This window comes from Astatotilapia calliptera, chromosome 9 (genome assembly GCF_900246225.1).
Source record: "Astatotilapia calliptera chromosome 9, fAstCal1.2, whole genome shotgun sequence".
NCBI lineage: Eukaryota > Metazoa > Chordata > Actinopteri > Cichliformes > Cichlidae > Astatotilapia > Astatotilapia calliptera.
Window position 1 is genome coordinate 27,740,082 of NC_039310.1, and position 19,681 is coordinate 27,759,762.

A 19,681-nucleotide genomic window follows, 5' to 3' on the forward strand; every position below is an offset into this window, starting at 1 on the left:
GTTATTCTAGGGGTTTTTTTTGTTGTTGTTGCGCGTGTTTTGGAGAAAGACGGAGGGTTTTCCAGGAGGTTTCCTGCTTATTTGCCTAAGGGTTGGGTTGGGAGCCGTGAGAGTTCTATCGAGTTATTCTAGGGGTTTTTTGTTGTTGTTGTTGTGCGTTTTGGGAGAAAAGACGGCGGTTTTTTCAGGAGTTTTTTGCTGGGAGCCAGGGCGACAGTTTTTTGCGACTCTGACTTTGATTCTAAATCTCCTTGTTCGGATTATACAAATGCAAATAAATTGAAATAAAGTCTTCCCCCGAGGCATGCAACCTGTATGTCTCGCCATACTGAATGTTACAAAAGCACAAGTTTAACTAAGCGCTTTTACTCTGGTTTAACACATTTTCACACACACAAGCATGGTCCCAGAGACACGAGAGTGCACAGACACACAGGCGCGGGGGCGCGCACGCGCGCACACACGAGCAATCAGTTTAGGGCAAAAACCGGAAATCAATTTTTGGCAATCAGTTTTTGGCGCAACATCAGTCATTCTTACACAAGTACTGTCTCATATAAAATATATAAACTAAATATCTTTGAAACTGTCAAGCTCTTTAAGTTTTTGCAGCTTCCCCGCTTGAAAGGGATTGATGCATCTACCACAGGTGTTTAACTGGATTTCACTCAATGACCAGGCAGTTCTTTTGTTTTCCTTTTTCTTTAATCTTCTTTTCGGTCATAGTCAGCCATAGGTGAAAAACCTTTAAATACAAACCAAAAAACAAATTGTTTGTTATCACACATCTGCAAATACTGTGAACAATCCCAAACATGTTTTTTAACACATCAATGCAGTGCATAAAGCTTTGTAGTACAATATTTACAAGTAATTTCCCCATGGGGATCAATAAAGTATCCATTATTATTATTATTATTTTACTTGAGTATTCTTAAATACTGCTTTCTATTAAAGTGCTAAATTAAATGATCAATCTGCATTAGAACTTAAGCAGTAACAATAGTATTTATAACCAGCTTCTCTTAACCATATGCAAGCATTAACAGTCTTCCATATGCAGACCAACAATAAACAATGGTGCCGCTCGTAAACAGGCGACCAACTTGCGGCACAGTGCTAATGCTACGTAAGCTAGCAGCAGCCTCGATTCTTTAGCAACTCGCTTCAAAGTCTTTTAACATAGGCTGTATCCCAATTCAGGGTCTGCAGCCTTAAAGTACGCAGCCTCAATGGTCCTCAAGCGCCGCATACTCAAAGACCGCTAAGGCCGGAAGTGTGAGGCTTGTGAAATGGGACGGTCTAGCCTCCGTCGCGCTGCCCAGGTTGCCTAGCAACCATGATAGCTGGAAACGTGTGGTTGACAGAAATGAAGGAGAACATATTTTGTTCGTTTGTTTGTTTCTACATGAGCTTTGTTTGACTTAATAAGTATCTGAGGCTGAGACCACAGGACTGTAAAACATGATTGTTGGGCTTCATATATGTACTGAACAGTCATATAAGATTAGCTAGTAAATAACAAATAGTTAATGTTGTTCATGAGACTAAAGTCAGTGTAAATATGATATGGCCAATATTATAGTTATTATACTAATCATTATTAGTTATTACAGCAGTGAGTTTGAACTCTCAAATCAAATCACTTCTATTGTCACATCACATGTGCAGGTAAACTGGTACAGCACATGTGAGTGAACTCTGTGTCAAATACTGAGCTTCAGTAAAGATACTAGTTGCAGCTATTTATATATCCTATCACCTTAAATCTTCACTCAAAGACACTCAAGTATCTTTGACAGTGTATATATAGATGTATCATATATAAGAGACAAATGTTGTTCCTTCAGTATGTTGGCATTACTAAATTTGGCTCAGTGCTTACATATATGTGTAAAAAGAAAATGTACGAGCTGTGATAACTGTGTCTGATAGAATGACGAGTAGAATGATATATGAAATATTCCTTTATTGGGTGAGAAAATCAGACCATGTCATAACTGCCTTAAGTCACACAGAATAGATATCAGAGCCTTAAACAGGCTGACTTTTGCTAAATGGGTCAAACTGGGCAGAAAGTCTACAAACACATAACATCCTTATGTTATGTGTTTGTAGACTTTCTGGTGAAAGTGACCTACTTTCATCTACTTTCATCTCCCTGCAGGGAGGGGTCACTTGCCCCTCCCTTCCTTCCCTCCCTACTCACACTCTCATTACACATACATATAGGATCTTGGGGGTGGGCACGATACACGGAATCCAAGTTACCATCAGGGTGTACACCCCACCCCTGGCGTCGTTGCCCACCTCTCAATTTTAAATACACGTAGACATTGAGGGCTATCAGGAGGGACCATGCGCTTACCTGCTGCTCTCTGGCAGGTAGCTCCAAGCCCTCCTGGGTTTTAAATGCACCTTAGAACACACATGCATCAACACTACAATGAGCGGTTGGAGGGAGGTTTGGAGTCTTCTCTCACCCCCGTTCTCTGCGACCTGCTGGAGCGGGGGGGCTAGGAGGAGGAGTTGGCCATCCGACTGCGGTCTGGAGTGTGGGGCCTCCCTGCTGCTGCGAAGTCGGGGCGGTCTGCCTCCCCCCACCGCAGGGAAAAGGGTAACACCACCTGGGTCTGGGTGCAGTTCCCCCCTCCAGGAGCAAGGGTACCTAGACCCGGTTTGTAGAGTACGCTTGGGGAGTGTGATCGTGTGTACAGCGTCTCTTTATGTTTGTCTCCATGTTGGTTGAGTGTGGAGTAAGTGTATATGAGAGCACGAGGGTGGGAATGGATGTTTGTATCTGTGTGTGCCTGTATGTCTGTGTCTATATGTCAGGTTGGGTATCAGACACCACCTCTCTGGGGACATCTCAGGCCCTCCAAGGTTTGGAGGCCTATCTCCCCCCACCACCACTTCCCCTGCCAGTGGCAGATGCCCTCAGACATCGGTGTGTTGGTGGTTCTTTGTGTCTGGGGATGGGCGTCTCGGCCTGGGGCTCGGTCACTCAGGCACAGCTGGCTGCCGGCGGAGCTCACGGGCACGTCACTGCAACTCCCCCTGGCTTCTGCTCCGCGGCTGCTGAGTGAGCCCTCATCTGGGACTCTCCTCAGCTCTTTCTGGGACAGTGGCGCGGCTGCCCCTCTGTTGGTCTTCCTTGGTCTCTTGTGTTCTGGGGGCCTCTGGATGTCTGGAGTTTTGATCTCCTCCATACCTGCTTCATGCCCTGGAGGACGGGGCTGTGGCCCCCCCACACCCTCTAGCAGATCATTACATGAAGGAACCTTTTAAAAAAACAAGCGCGTCCATGCTCACAGGTGTACACACGGGTGATCACACCCACAAACTACACCCTTTTTGGCTCCTACCTCAAAGCACACTGTGTTCTGTTGATCTTATGTGCTGCACAATAATGTTTAATATTTAGTATTTACTGTCATATTCCCATATATCATCGTGATGTTGTTTATTCTATTACTCTTGTTCTCTTCTGCTTGTTTTCTTTTTTCTTTCTCAACAGGTGATCCAGGTGATCGATATATGCATTTTTTGTCTTTTTTTCCTGCCCATTCTGTTGGTTTTTGTTTTTTGCCCTTCTCCCCGTCCCTCTTCTCAGCTGTTTCTCTTTCCCTCTTTCTTTCTCCCCTTCTTTCCTCCAGTCAAGTCTGTCCCATATTCAGCAAGTGAAAATAAAATAAACAATAAAAGGTGAATCAAATGGACCATTATGGCAAGGCTGGGATGGTCAATTTGGTAAAGTAAATCTGTTGGGCATCTTTCTTTGCCTTTAGACAATAATTCTGATGGCAAAAGAGCCAAAAGGGATAGGCAAAAAAACAACAACATAAGGACGGAACAGGCAGACGAGACACAAAGACATAACAGGGACACACAAAGGTGAGGGAGACTTAAACCCAGAGGACACAACAAACACACGCTGAAGACACGATGCTACAAACATAGTGGGGAGACACAGACATGAGAGTAACCTAAATAGATAAAACTAAACAGGGAAACAGAGAACACAACCATAGAACTAACTGAAGGTTTAAGTCTCTACTATACAAACCAGAACATAATACAAACGGGCATAAAACTCAAAATACCGGCCCGTGACAAAAACGAGCTTTCTTCATTTCTTTCATTTGTAACTGATGGTGAGTAGTATTTCTAGTACATTAAAGCACATCCACAGTGTTTCGTACGTCTCTTTATTTTTTTTTATTCTAATTTGAATTGATATTACAGCACTAGTGTTTTTTTTTTTTTTTAAAAACAAACGATGGAAAACATGAGATGAAACGCAAATTCACATTTGAAGTGTGTATCTGGATTAACTTTTTTATTGCTGTATAATAATCGACACGACGTTTGCGAATGGTGGTAGATTTTCCCTTTCTGGGTCCTTGTCCATTAGGTTCCTCTTGTGTCTCAATCCTCTGTGTCCCTCTTTGTGTGATCGTTTTTATACGTTTGTGAGTTTGTGTGTGCGTGTGTGATTGTTGTTGTTTGCTTGACAAAGGCAAAGTGTGCTTTGCAATATTACACACAGTAAAGCAGCCCAGAGTTCAAAGTTCAAAGTTTGTATTTCTTCATAAAAGTTCAAAATAAAATATTTACTACACATTTCAGCCGGTGTCAGTCTCTGTTTCACTCTCTAACTGTGGCTTAAGTACATAAAACATTCAAGAATCTGATAGATTAATAATATCAGACAGAATGTGTTCCCAGCACTCGATATCTCCCATTTGTGGTCTACTTCTCCTAGTTTTACATATCAACTGACATTATTGTCTACATCACCAGCACTATAGAAGTGAGTGGGCTATTATACCATAGTGCATGTTAAGGTAAATACTGCACAAAAAGTAAGTAGCATCTTGTATGAGATGATTAGGGTAAGCAGTAATGTGTATGTGAGCCTAAAGAAAAGGAATTTAAATACACCAGTACCAGCTTCAGATCATATTGTATATTATATGTTTCTACTTCTTTTAATATGTCATCTGTCATGTTTATATGCAGTGACAATTGTACATGTGGAGTTGTGCTCATATTTGGTTTTTACATTCAGTGTATCATTTGTAAAATGTTGATATTTCTTTCTTTTATTATTGTCTTGTTTGTTTGCACGTGCTTGTAAATACAGCAAATATTTACAACCTTTGTTTTTTGAAGAATGTTTATGTTTGTGGCAATCAAGCTATCTGGCAACATGAACCTCATCTTCATGCCCATCATGTGGCTATGGTACAGGATTTAGGTTTAATGTGATGCATATGCAGGTTACAGCCGGGGAATGGCAGTAAGCTGTGGAGTGATTTGGCATGTTCGAGTACTGTTACTCTAAATTCTCTCACATATAACATGATAAAGCCCTCTTACCCAATGTCATGGAGTTTCACAGGTACACAGAGTCAACACTAAGTCACATCAAAGAAGCCAATGATGGTGAAATGGGAAGTTGATGGTGTCATTATACATATCCAGGAATATGTGGCTGAGGATAGTTGTCATGAAAGGTGTAGGAACATACCCCACTACCAACTCAGTGTCAAAAGAGTTATGTTGGGAAAAAAGAGTGTTCAGATTTGCAGCTCCTTCCTCTTGAAATCAGCTGAAATCAACAAAAACTGAATGAGCTGATCTCACTTAATAGACTTAAGGAGATTTTCAACTTGAATGACTTGGATGCAGCTATTTCAGCCTGCAAATGTTTGACCTGAATATTATTATGTTTTTTTCTGTCATTAGACACTTTTCATCACTTTTCATCATGTTCAAGTTTTCCTTCTTTATAGATTCTGAAGTTTTGGTCGTTTTAGTTTCTAATTTTTATGGCCTGTATTTAATGTACTTAATGTATGTATTTGTTTGTTTGTGTATATGTTACCAGTTTATGCAGCTTTATTGATTGTTTTGCTTGAGGTTTTTTAATCTGATGAGTTTTAATTTCCATAGTAAAATAAAATAAATAGGTGCATTAGAAAAACAAAACAAAAAAAACTTTCAAGCTGAGACGCAGACGCTTCCTGTAAGGTGGAATAAAGATGAAGTGAGATGGCTCACACAGTAAACTTTATTATCCAGCTGCTGTGGATTAACACATCAGCAGAATTTATTTGTTAATTATATTCATAGAGAGAATTAATTGGCTGAGATTTTTGGAAAGTTGTTATTATATCTCTACCAAATGTCTTTATAGGGTTCATATAACACCACATGGGCTTGTCCAGGAGCTGAACCCGGGAGCTTGCACACCCAATCATTACCCAGACCAACAAGCCACAGAAACAATGCAGTTTTAGCAATGTTGAATGTTGGAGCAAATACATGAAACACGACAGAAGAATGTATGAAAGAATATCTTGAAAGCCGATGCTAGCTAAATGTCCTGCAGCTGTGTGTGAGGCATTCAAGGAACTTATGTGGCGAGAAAACTGTCTCAAAAGAGTGACAGATGCCTACAGTATGATAAACACACAAAAACAACTGACCACACAAACTTTCTGATCAGAAGGAGGCTTGTGAAAAATCTCAAGCTACAAGTTGAAGGAGCCATTTCAGTCGTTCAAGATAAAATGCCACATTTGTTAATTACAGAGTTCAGGACTGTTACATGTTACATTGTTACAAATAATTGGAGCCATAAATAAAAGACTAAAGAGACAAATGGGAATGTGGTTGCAATCCAAAGTCAGAGTAAGATTTTTTTCATTTTCGCAGTCTTTTATTTACAGTCTGTTTCTTCTGGTGGTAAACCTGTTTCACATGTTTGGACCACATTTTAGGCCTACATAGCTGCTGGTTGCAGCTATGTATGTTGTTTGCAGCAATGCTGCGAAGAACATCTTAAAAATACTAAATTCTTCATTGATTTGAGTTGTGGGGTTTGCTACACGTGGCAGAAAATTAAAGAGTAAACAGTGAAAGCCACAAACCCAAGTCACGAGATCCTTGAATTCCATTTTTAATCTGAACAGAAACTTCCAAGGGTCTGTGGACAATGGATGACCATCCAGTCCAGCAGGTGGTGATAATGTACCTTAAAGCGCTGACCGCCAAAAAGAAGAAGAAGACGACGAACACGACAACGACGAAGAAGAAGCCACAGAGTTCCCGTTTCATTGCTGTTTGTTTCTCAGTTTTTCCCTCTCCCATCTAAAAGTAAGTGCCAAGGTAAGTTTGATCTGAGTTCAGTCAGTCTTGAGCTTTATGAAGTTTTCTGCTCCTCTCTGTGAGCGCGGGCGGGAGAAGACCGTTAAAGGTGAGGCTCTAGAGTGTAGCTAAACAGCTGGGTATGTGTATAAGTGTGCAAAACAATAGATTAGAAGTGAGCCACGAGTATAGTATGGTCACGCTTTGTGAATTGTTTTTGTCACTACTGATCACGCGCTCAACACACACTCTACACGTGCTTGCATCGCACACGCGCACTCTCAAGTATCAGTATTAGTGATGGGATTTCCGGCTCTTTTTAGAGAACCGGCTCTTTCGGCTCGGCTCACTAAAAAGAGCCGGCTCTTTCGGCTCCAAACCGGCTCTTCAGGTTGTTTTGTTGCTGTAGTTAATTTATTATTAACAATAATATAAAATTATGCACAAAAGGAATTACTAATGTAAAAAAAAAGTGGTTTTATTTATATATGTTTATATATGAATATATGAGGTGGCCCCTAGAGACAAAACATGTACAAACTCTAAAACACATTTCTAGCGTTAACTGAACTTCCAAAACAGAGCTAGTAGATCACTTAAATTACACAATTGAAAGCATATGTGTATTGTTTGTGTATTTATACACAAGCACTCATATATATTCAAATAATTTTAAAAAAATGTTCATTTACCTGTTACTACCACACACCAAATCAGGTCGTTGGTACTTGCTGGCTTGTGTAGCCACTAAGTAACAAAAGCTCAACACTGCGCCTAGCATTCTGGAGCACTTCTGTTGTCTTTTGTACGTGTTTTAGAGTTTTTATGTGCTTCTGAGTTTTTACGTGTTTTGGAGTTTGTACGTCCTTCAGAGTTCGTACGTGTTTGTACGTGCTTTGTCTCTAGGGGCCACCGTAAATATACTTTTATTTATTCACTCCACATAAAATGTGATAAATAAATCATATAATACAAAAACCAACTATTCACATTTCAACTTTTAACTATTTAAATTTTCAGCTTTTAACTTTTAAACAAATTTAAAGTGAAACAACACAAAACACTGCAAACCACAACACAATTAAATATAATTTAAAATATGAAAACTAAAAGAAGATGCACATTCTCTGTCATATGGGTCTGCATGAATAAACTTTCTGAATCCTTTATCATCTGCAACTGAAAATAGTTGTGGATGATTACTATACCTTTCTAATGTGACGTTGTTGTCCCTGGCTCTCTTTCTCTCTCTCTCCCTCCCGCTCTGTTCCTGTGCTACTGCAAGCGTAACTAACGCCACTCCCCCCTCTTCCCAGCGCAAAGCACAAGGCTCGCGTGCAGAGTGAAGCGGAAAAAAAGTGCGAGAGAGGGTGAGAGAAAGAAAAATAAAAAACCACGGCTCGCGATAAGGAGCCGGCTCCCGTCGTTCATGTCAAAGAACCGGCTCTAAGAGCCATTTCGTTCACGACCGACACATCACTAATCAGTATTGTACAATTCAGCTGGACTGGCCATCGGACATACCGAGCATTTCTTTGTTTATCGCCCACTTTGCCCCAGAAAGAGGAAAACAGCGTATGTTGGCGGAAAAGTGCTATAATGAAATCCATTTATTTATATTAAAACACAGCTGCCTTAATCTTATTGGCGCAAAGTTGTGTCTGCCCACTGGGCATCTGATTCTAATAACAGGCCTCAGTCTCTCCTGGTACTGCTGTGCCATACTGCTAAATTTGGTATCGGTGCTCAAACCTTTTGTGTTTGTTTCAAATAAGTTGCCCACTTGGGGAAGCTAAAACTTGTTCTTTGTGCTGTCAGATGACCATATGAGACACTTTGACTCTTCAGTGCAGTGTGGAGCCTAACAAAGATCTGTTTTGTGTCCCAGCTGATCAGCAGGAGGAGAAGAGTCTGACGGAGCAGCAGAGGAACATTTTCAGCCATCTGGACTCAGCTGAGTCACTACAGAGGAAACAATGAGCTCAACACAGAAGGTGACAGATACTAGTGATAACTAATACTCCATTAAAAGCTGAAGTACTGATATATATTTTACGCAAAACTTATTGATCCTTGTGCTATATTAATGTAATGTAATGTTTTAATAATGTAATAATACAATGCCTACACTGTAGAGGGTGACATTGCCTCTAAACAGGAACATGAGCAGGGAAGAGGTTAAAGTGGGATTGAGCAGGTGGGAACCCTAAAATCAGCTGTAGTGGCTCAGCGTGGGGAAAAGAATCACAGCTCACAATAATTTCTGTTGAGAGCTCCAGTAGATTTTCTTAAAGTACAGGCTGTGATCAGCTGACCTGCTGCTCTCTGTGGATGTACACAACTGAATTCAACCAGATGTCAGCAGATGTTTCATGAGCTGTCCTGGCTGGTTTCCATCCTCTACACTGACAGTACACTGTCTTTATATTAGACACTATACTGTTGGTATGAAGGTGGAACTCAGTGAATGAATGTCAGCATCATGAGCTTCAGTTTAAATGAATCTCTGCTACACTTGATGTAATCTAACTCTGACATGAGCACCACAGTCACTGTGCACCAGTCACACACTGTTCTTTACTTTAAATCCATCACAGTTCAGCAAACGAACCTGTTTATCCTGCACTAACCTGCAGAGGATCTACATGCAGTCTTTAAATAACACAGTTAGTCTGCCTCAGATTGTTTTGCAACAAGTTTTACAACCTGAAAAAACAATGTCACATGTACAGACATGTATATTAATCAAATCCCACTGAGCAGTCCTTACCTTTAAACCTAACCCCCCTCTTCCTCTCCTGTCCTGTGTGTCGACCTTGTTCTCATTCGACAGCGTAACATACCGACGATTTGTCACATCCCGAGGCGTTCCTCAAGCACGCAAAAGTTAACCTTCTGTATTCCTATGATATGCACCGGGTTGTGGATGGAAAGCAATAGATTGGCGCTGCCGGCAGTAATACACGTTCCAGCTGTGTATTCCAGCTATGACCATAACCTGATCCCTAACACAAGCACCACCTTAATCATGTTAGATAGTGTTTTCCAAAACGATTACAGTAAACGTACATGTGTAGATTCATTCCAAACGGTATAGGGATGTGTTGGGTGGCGGAAAGCGTAACATACTGAAGATTTGTCATCTAGCACAAGCATCAACAACCTTTAAAACCCAAAGAGCCATTTGGACCCAGTTTCTAAGGAAAAGGAAACACTGGGAGCCGTAAATACTTGTAAACATCTAAAAAAAAAAAAAAAAAAAAAATATATATATATTAGGGGTGCAACGATATTCGTATCGATATTGAACCGTTCGATACAGTGCTTTCGGTTCGGTACACATATGTATCGAACAATACAAAATTTGTAATTTATTTTATCAACTTTCCTTCTGACGATGCTGTCTGTGTTGAGCGCTCAGTGAATCTGCGTTCGACTACTCCGCCTAGGCTGCACTGTCGAGCGCAGATCCACTGAGCGCTCAACACAGACAGCATGTCAGAAGGAAGAGCGCAGGGCAAGCTAGCGAGACAGAAGTTAAGCTCTCCTTGCAACATGGACCTCCCCCACCCTCATTCAGATCTGGCGTTTGGAATTATTTTGGTTTTCATGTGACGTATGACCCTGAAGGTAAGCGAGTCATGGACTAAAGTAAAACAGTATGTTGGATGTGCCATGCAATGCTCAATTACATGGGTGGGAACTAGTGTGTTAGCGCAGTTGGCTCGTTAACGTGTTGGCCGTCTAGCCCCATGCACGGGGCGATCGGCGGTAGCTCGTTAACGGAGATTTGCCGTGTTGTGGCGTTAAGGTCATTTCAACGAGATTAACCTGAAAGCACTAGTGGGAACACAACGAATATGACTGCACATTTACGCCGACATCATCCTAGTGCAAAGACCAAAACAACAAGCATGCTACTAACTTTAGCCGAGTCATTTAGACAGCTGTTAGCACATGATTCTCCTTATGCTGCTGAGAATATAGCCCAGAAGAAGCGGTTAGTATAGCTTTTATTTTGGAAAGAGCCATTTCTCTGTAATAAACTCTCTTTTCCAAAGATGAGTGATTCCTCAATCAGATACAGGGCTTGCAATATCGCTAGCCCGACGTCCTGGGGCTAGCGATTTTTTTCAGTCGGGCTACCAAAATCTATCTCTTCCCTGCCCGTCGGGCTATTGTAGGAAGGAAAAATATATGTCAATGCTTTTGCATTCTTTCAGAAATGTAGCTGGGTAATTATGTCATTGGCATCGGTGAGCCACTGTCAATATGTGACATATTGAAATCGCGTTTGAATTTGCGCTTGTTTTTTTGCTTTCACTTTGCAATCGTGCGAACTGTGTATAGAGAGCGACAGCACTGATCTGTGAGTGATGATAATTTGTGCACCAATTCCTCTGACATCGTCTTATTAATCGTTAGCTTACTACGCAAACATGACAAGTGAAATCTCCCGCAGCAAGCTTAAACATGTGAGAGGTTGATCGCGCAGAGAATCGCTGAGCTTATGTGAGTGCGTGTGTAAAAGCAGCAGTATATATATTTTAGTTCTGCTGAGCCAAATAAGACAGGTCAGGGTGAAGAACTGACAGCCAAAGAAAAGCTTACCGCAAAACGGAGAAGTTATGACAAATCAGACTATAAGGCAAAAAGAAAGTGCAGCTTTATGGTTTCATGGACAAAAGAATTTCTGTGGCTGCAATATGACGAGCTAAATAACCAGGGCTGCACATAAGTGGTCCGCAGGTGCGCATTCGCTGTCAAAATAAAAAACACGCACAAGGGTTAGGGTTAAATTTAAAAACTGTACTTTTGAGTTAAAATATATATATTTATAATTTTAATAAATGACAAATTAAAAAGGCATGAACATTTTTTTTTTATCGAAAAAATATCGAACCGTGACACCAAAGTATCGAACCGAACCGTGAATTTTGTGTATCGTTGCACCCCTTATATATACTGACCAACCTGTGCACTGCCTGGATTGATTACAAGAAGGCCTATGACTCAATGCCCCACAGCTGGATACTGGAATGCCTAGAATTGTACAAGATCAATGGGACCCTAAGAGCCTTCATCAGGAACTCAATGGGGATGTGGCGTACAACACTAGAGGCCAACTCCAAGCCCATAGCACAAGTCACCATCAAGTGCGGGATCTACCAAGGAGATGCTCTGTCCCCACTGCTGTTCTGCATAGGCCTGAACCCCCTCAGTGAGATCATTAACAAGACTGGCTACGGATACCGACTACGGAACGGAGCAGTTGTCAGCCACCTCCTGTACATGGATGACATCAAGCTGTATGCCAAGAGTGAACGAGACATCGATTCACTGATCCACACTACCAGGCTATACAGCAATGACATTGGAATGTCGTTCGGACTGGAGAAGTGTAGTCGGATGGTAACAAAGAGAGGGAAGGTAGTCAGAACTGAGGGGATTGAACTACCAGAAGGCAACATTGCAGACATAGAGGACAGTTACAAGTACCTGGGGATCCCACAGGCGAATGGGAACCATGAAGAGGCCGCTAGAAAAGCTGCAACCACCAAGTACCTGCAGAGGGTCAGGCAAGTCCTGAGGAGTCAGCTGAATGGTAAGAACAAGATCTGGGCCATCAACACGTACGCCCTGCCCGTGATCAGGTACCCTGCTGGGGTAATAGGCTGGCCAAAGGAGGAGATAGAAGCCACTGACATCAAGACAAGAAAGCTCCTTACCATGCATGGAGGGTTTCACCCCAAGTCCAGCACCCTGAGGCTGTACGCTAAGCGGAAGGAAGGGGGCCGGGGACTGGTGAGTGTCAGCACCACAGTCCAGGATGAGACAAGGAACATCCAAGAATACATTGGGAAGATGGCCCCAACTGACCGAGTGCTCAGTGAATACCTCAGGCAGCAGAAACCCAAGAAAGAGGAGGGAGACGAGGAACCATCATGGAAGGACAGGGCCCTGCACGGTATGTACCACCGGCAGATAGAGGAGGTGGCTGATATCCAGAAATCCTACCAGTGGCTGGACAAAGCTGGACTGAAAGACAGCACAGAGGCACTAATCATGGCAGCACAAGAACAAGCTCTGAGCACAAGATCCATAGAGGCTGGGGTCTATCACACCAGGCAAGACCCCAGGTGCAGGCTGTGTAAAGATGCCCCAGAGACAATCCAGCACATAACAGCAGGGTGCAAGATGCTAGCAGGCAAGGCATACATGGAACGCCATAACCAAGTGACCGGCATAGTGTACAGGAACATCTGTGCCGAGTATAACCTGGAAGTCCCGAGGTCAAAATGGGAGATGCCCCCAAGGGTGGTGGAGAATGACCGAGCTAAGATCCTGTGGGACTTCCAGATACAGACGGACAAAATGGTGGTGGCTAACCAACCGGACATAGTGGTGGTAGACAAACAGAAGAAGACGGCCGTAGTGATCGATGTAGCGGTTCCGAATGACAGCAATATCAGGAAGAAGGAACACGAGAAGCTGGAGAAATACCAAGGGCTCAGAGAAGAGCTCGAGAGGATGTGGAGGGTGAAGGTAACGGTGGTCCCCGTGGTAATCGGAGCACTAGGTGCGGTGACTCCCAAGCTAGGCGAGTGGCTCCAGCAGATCCCGGGAATAACATCGGAAATCTCTGTCCAGAAGAGCGCAGTCCTGGGAACAGCTAAGATACTGCGCAGGACCCTCAAGCTCCCAGGCCTCTGGTAGAGGACCCGAGCTTGAAGGATAAACCGCCCGCAGGGGCGTGCTGGGTGTTTTCTTTTCTTTCTTTTTTTTTTTTTAATATATGTGTGTATATATAAGTGTATATGTAAAAAATCAGGGAACAACAATAGGAAATAAAAAAAAGTATAGACCTGGTAAATATTTATATATGTATACATTTTTATATATCTGTGTACAATCAGGAGGGATGGGCATGATTTTAGTGTTTGAACAGTCATGAATTATTTTTAACAGCAGGTTGGATGTAATGTGTTAGAACTACCAGCAGGTGGGGATAAGAGACCTTTAAGGTGTTTGGTGCCACACTCCACCTTCAGGTTTAAAACTAGTGTTAATGGAGGGAGTTTGAAGGTTGAGTTTGTTCCACGACTGCATTTCACTCACTGCCTCTGTTTGTATCTCTGTCACTGCAGGACCAACATGGAGCGAGAAGTCAGCGCTCTCAGGAGGCCGACAAACCTCACAGAAGAAAGGGAGAGAAAACATGCACCTCTGACGAGTGTGGGAAGGATTTTACTTTAAAGGGTCATCTAAAACAGCATCAGGTCATCCACACTGGAGAGAGACCGTTCAGCTGTGACTTGTGTGGAAAGTCTTTTTCCACGAAGGGTTACCTAAAACAACACCAACTCATCCACAGTGGAGTTAAAGCGTACAGCTGTGATCAGTGTGGCAGAGCTTTTACTCGCAGTAGCCACTTACAGGATCATCTAGTTACCCACTCTGGAATTAAGGCGTACAGCTGTGACATCTGTGGAAAAACTTTCAGCCGGAGAGGGAACCGAAATATACACCTACGCATTCACACCAGACATGATGTGTACTGCTGTGAACAGTGTGGCAAAGAGTTTGCTACAGACACACAGTTAAAACAACACATGTTTACCCACACTGAGGGACGACCTTATAAATGTGACCTGTGTGAGAAGACTTTTAAATCTCCACGTTACCTGAGAGAACACCAACAGATCCACACCAGAAAGAGACTCTACAAGTGCAGTTACTGTGAGGTATGTATTTATATTGTTATCTTGTCATTTTAGCCTGACTGTTTGGAACAACTCTGCTCATTAAACTGTGTTAGCATGTTAGCAATTCTACTGCATGGAAAAGCAGCTCTGAGTGATTATTCAGATTTTCATGTCAGTTATGATTTTAGTATTACTGTAGTATTATGGTGGTAGTATTGTAGTTATTGCAGCCCAGTAAACTGAGTGTGTTAACTGAAACAGTCAAATGTAATTGGACGTCTGCAGAGATGCTCTTTATTTCAGGCGACGTTCAGGATAAAAGTGTTGAAGGACTGACTTACACTGTCTTTGTGTCTTTGTTTAGAAGCAGAGCGACACAGATGGATCCAGTTCTCAACCCTGTCATCACTGTGGTGGTGGGAAAGACTTTCATTGTGGCCTCTGTGGAAAAACTTTCAGTTGGCAACCGAACCTAAAAAGACATCAACGTAGACACACTGGAGACAAACTGCAATACTGCAAAGAATGTGGGAGAAGCTTCACCACATCAACTGAGTTAAAACAACATGAACTGATTCACAGTGGGGTTAAAAAGCACCTCTGTGATCAGTGTGGGTCATCCTTCACCTCTGCATGTAAGCTTAAATCACACAAACGAGTCCACACAGGAGAGAAACCATACAAGTGCAGACACTGTGACAAAAGCTTCTCACATTCAGGTAATCGTAACAGGCATGAACATACACACATGGAAGGAAACTACAGCTGTGACCAGTGTGACAAGAGCTTCAGTAATCTCAGTTCATACTCCACACACAAACGATCCCACGTTACTAATAAACTGTTTCACTGTTACCAATGTGCCAAAACATTCACCTCATTGTCTGCTCTGTGCAAACATCAGCGTGATCACTCAGGACTGTAATCACTCCCATCACTGGATCACAGTGAATCTGAAGAGACAGAAAGATCCTCTGGTTTCAGTGTCAGACTCAAAAAGCTTGAGATCAGGCTCCACAGAGTTCAGATAGAATCATTTAAACTTGTGTTGAACTGAACTGGTTGCTGGGCTGAACTTCTACATAATACAGATTTACATGGGATCTTATTTTCTGTTGTTTTACTGAGTCAGTTTTGTCCTTTTTTCTCTGTCCTGGTTTTGCTCGTCTGTAAATAATTGAAACTCAGTCAAATAGTTCATAAATAATAATAATAATAAAGGTTTTTAGTTCTTTCAAAGAGAGTCTTGGAGGTGTTTGATGTTTCTGTTTTTTCTGAAACCACCTGAAAGAAAAACTATTTTTCTTGCTTTATGTAGTGTAGAAGTTTTCTCAGATGTTTCTTTCATCTGTGATGTTCTTGAATGTGTTCACATGAAGATGGTACAAATAAACTGTCCTTTTAGCTTTAGCTCCTAAGTTATTCATCATTTATGGATGTAGCACAGCAGCAGTTTCTTGATTAACACATGGAGGGCTCGGGATCTGATGGTAAATAATGTTTTGTGTCCTTGTACACATCATACAGCTCAGCTGTTCCACAGATGTCAGGTTTACACAGTGGGATGGTTTGTAAGAACTAGGACTGCCACATAGGATTATTTTGATAGTCGATTAGTCACTGATTATCTTTGCAATTAATCGACTAAGATCATGCATCCATTGGACGTAAAACGTATAGTTTATTGCACCAGCATGCATCTGCTCTTATTTAACTATTATTAGCTTACAACTTGAAGTGTTTAAGGAAGCTCACAAGGAATATATTTACATGGTTCACCGGGTGTATATAAAAAGGTGCAGAGATAGTGCTATGTACAAAAGTGGGGGTACAGGGCTCCAGGGAAAATACACTCGCTCCTCATCAAACAATCCATGCACAAGGTCAGGCTCTCTCTCTCTGACACTCACCACAGGGAAACATTTGTTAGTTCAAAGCTCAGGAACACGAGGGAAAGCTTGCAGGTAACTTGACGGCACTAACACGAATCATACATAATGATCCATCAAAGAACAGCAGTCACTCCCTGGCTTAAATGCTGGCACACTAATGAGTCTCAGACGTTTGTTCCTCTGAGTGGCGTGGGCCAAGGGCGTGAACCCGCAATGAGTTCCACCCCGGCAAGAGAGAGACAGAATGAGAGAGCGCGCACGAGAGCGAGAGAAACGCAGAAACAGCTTATCAGCACCCTGCTGATCCTCCTGGCCGTGACAGGTCCTCTGGTGATGTCACCATGAAAGGCAGAGAGCCCCGCCTACCTCAGGACCTCCCCTGTCATGTATTGATCAGGATGCAGAGTTGGGTTGAGTATCCAAAAAAATGTACTCAAGTAAGAGTAGCATTACTTTAAAATATTATTACTCAAGTAAAAGTGAAAAGTAGTTGTCAAAAAAGTTACTCAAGTAAGAGTAAAAAAGTATTTGGTGAAAATACTACTCAAGCAGTGAGTAACTGTTTTAAATGTCCGATTTATTTTATAAATAAATGCTATCAGACAAACAAAAATGAATAAATATACAAATTTTAGTATCTTCAAAACGTTTTCAGAGAAAATATTAAAACGAGGCATCTTCAACACATGTTCATACAAGGAAGCTCAGTTTACCATAAATTGTATGGGTTGCATTTATTTCTGCATATTTAGCAAAAATGTGCCATTTCTTCACTCAGTGAGGTGATGGTTAAGCTTCAGCAGCAGTTTGCTCTCAAGGTTCTTTCTGTGACGCTGTAACTGTTTAGCAGTGAACAGGAGTCCTGCATGACTAAGAAGTTCTTCACAAGCTTCAGACCACCAGATCCCTGTGCAGAGCCCAGTCCCATCACGTTCTCTGATGGCAGTGAACATACATATGGCGCAGTGATGTACCTTTGCTGGAGCTGCAGCCATAGTGTGAGACTAGTAGAGTCCAAAGCTAAACTGACACCTCTCAACCACAAAGGCGATCCTGTTAAAGCAGAGATGTGTGGCGCCGTCTTTGCTGCCCGCCTGAAGATCTACTTCCAGAGACACTGCAGAATCCAGGTCAAAAAATGGTACCACCTCGTCGACAGCCAGACCGTCTTGGGTGCAATCCAGCGTGAGAGCTACGGTTTCCAGACCTTCTTCGCAAATCGCATTGGTGAAATCCAGACATTTGGACATCCACTGATGTCCAAGATTGGTGATGGATTCCCGGGTCAGCAAACATTGCAAACATTCTCACCAGAGGGGCCAATCCAAATGCCCTAACCGAGGACTCCGAGTGGCAGTCGGGTCCAAAGTTTCTCCAACTTCCTGAAGATGAGTGGTTGAAGAAATCCACCGGAGAAGTCGCTGCCCAAGCTCGAGAAAAGGTCACAAAGCTACAGAAAAAGACTTTTGTTGCGGTCCTTACCAGAATCCACATCAAGGCAGCTCAGGACTCAGCACACGTAGAGTCGAGAAGACCACTGGCAGGAGTAGCAACCCAACAGCTAATCGACGCAAGGCGATTCAGCAACCTGAGAAGGCTGATTGGGACCGTGGCGTGGGTCTGGAGGGTTGCCAAAAAGTTCATGAGATCCAAGACCAGAGACCAAGAAAAGTGGGAAGTAGTACCATCTTCGGGTGTCCTCACAGTCAGTGAGAGACGAGATGCTTTTCGAGACCTTTGCCAAGAAGACCCAACACTGTGTCTTCTTGTTCGCCTCAACATTGAAGTATCAAATGTCCAACATCTGGAAAGGAACCCACACCAGTGTACTGTGATGCTTCACCAACATGTGGCTGACGCTGGTTCTGCCTTTCATGCTGACATCACCAGAGAGCCCCGCCCACCTCAGAACCTCCCCTGTCATGTATTGAACAGGATGATTATGAAGATGACCGAGTGCAAATAAGACTGTAAAAATCCGCAACCAGAATGTTTAGATGCTTTCTAATTATTCATGAATATCATGAGTGTTTGTGTGTTTTGTCTTTTCTTTCCTGACGTTTGTTACTAACAAAGACAGTTTACGCTCTGTATGTGTTTTCATCCTTACCAGCCACACTCTAACTGCAATTAAGAAAACAAACTTTAGAAATTGTCGACTCAGTGACTTCATAAAATATTTAAGTGGTTCAGGTAGAGCCAGTTTTTAAATGACCATGAACACTTACCTTATTGTATCTGTACAGCATGTTTTTCTATTAGACAGATTTGTAACAGAGGCCTTGCTCTCAGTAAGTTTGAAGTCATTTTCTGATTTAATTTGTAATCTCTGACCTTTGTGTATCCTGCTCATTTTTCATGCTGCCTTTATAATAATAATGGATTGGATTTATATAGCGCTTTTCAAGGCACCCAAAGCGCTTTACAATACCACTATTCATTCACTCTCACATTCACACACTGGTGGAGGCAGCTTTAGGAGTTTCTGTCTTTTGTATTTGAAGATAATTCATTGAATATACTCAGCTGCTTCCCTTTGGTGCCTCACACATCACTTTGTGAAGTTTTTCAGTGTCCAGTTATGTTTTTTATTGCTGTTTGAATTCTCTGTATGTTTGACCCTGTAGACTGTTTAATGGACTGCTTGTCTTCCTGTTTGTAACCACTGCCTGTTTAGGACTAAAGATTTGGATGGTAGACTTTAATACAGCCTCTGCGTGTCGTCCCTTTGTGTCCTCATCCTCTGTGAATGTATCACAGATGTTTTCATTATAATATCATTATAATAATAGAGTAAGATGGCGCCATTGTACGGCAGGCCGTCCTCGTCTCTGTTGTCGAGCTCTTTTCCTTGATATTTGTTTATTATTTACTATCTTTCTGGCACTATGCCCCCCAGATGGTTATGCATTAATCACCTATGACCGG

General features: G+C 42.3%; 1 protein-coding gene and 1 pseudogene across 1 annotated transcript in view; one reads left to right on the forward strand and one right to left on the reverse strand.

The window, feature by feature from the left end:
* The window catches only part of LOC113029418 (zinc finger protein 724-like), a 49,557-nt pseudogene that overhangs the window by 24,701 nt on the left and 5,175 nt on the right, over positions 1–19,681 (reverse strand).
* The window catches only part of LOC113029417 (zinc finger protein 420-like), a 34,249-nt gene continuing 23,699 nt past the window's right edge, over positions 9,132–19,681 (forward strand). The window contains exons 1-2 of the mRNA XM_026180281.1: positions 9,132–9,149; positions 14,304–14,603. Of these exons, the coding sequence (XP_026036066.1) occupies positions 9,132–9,149; positions 14,304–14,603 (318 nt within the window). The remainder of the gene's footprint in view (positions 9,150–14,303; positions 14,604–19,681) is intronic.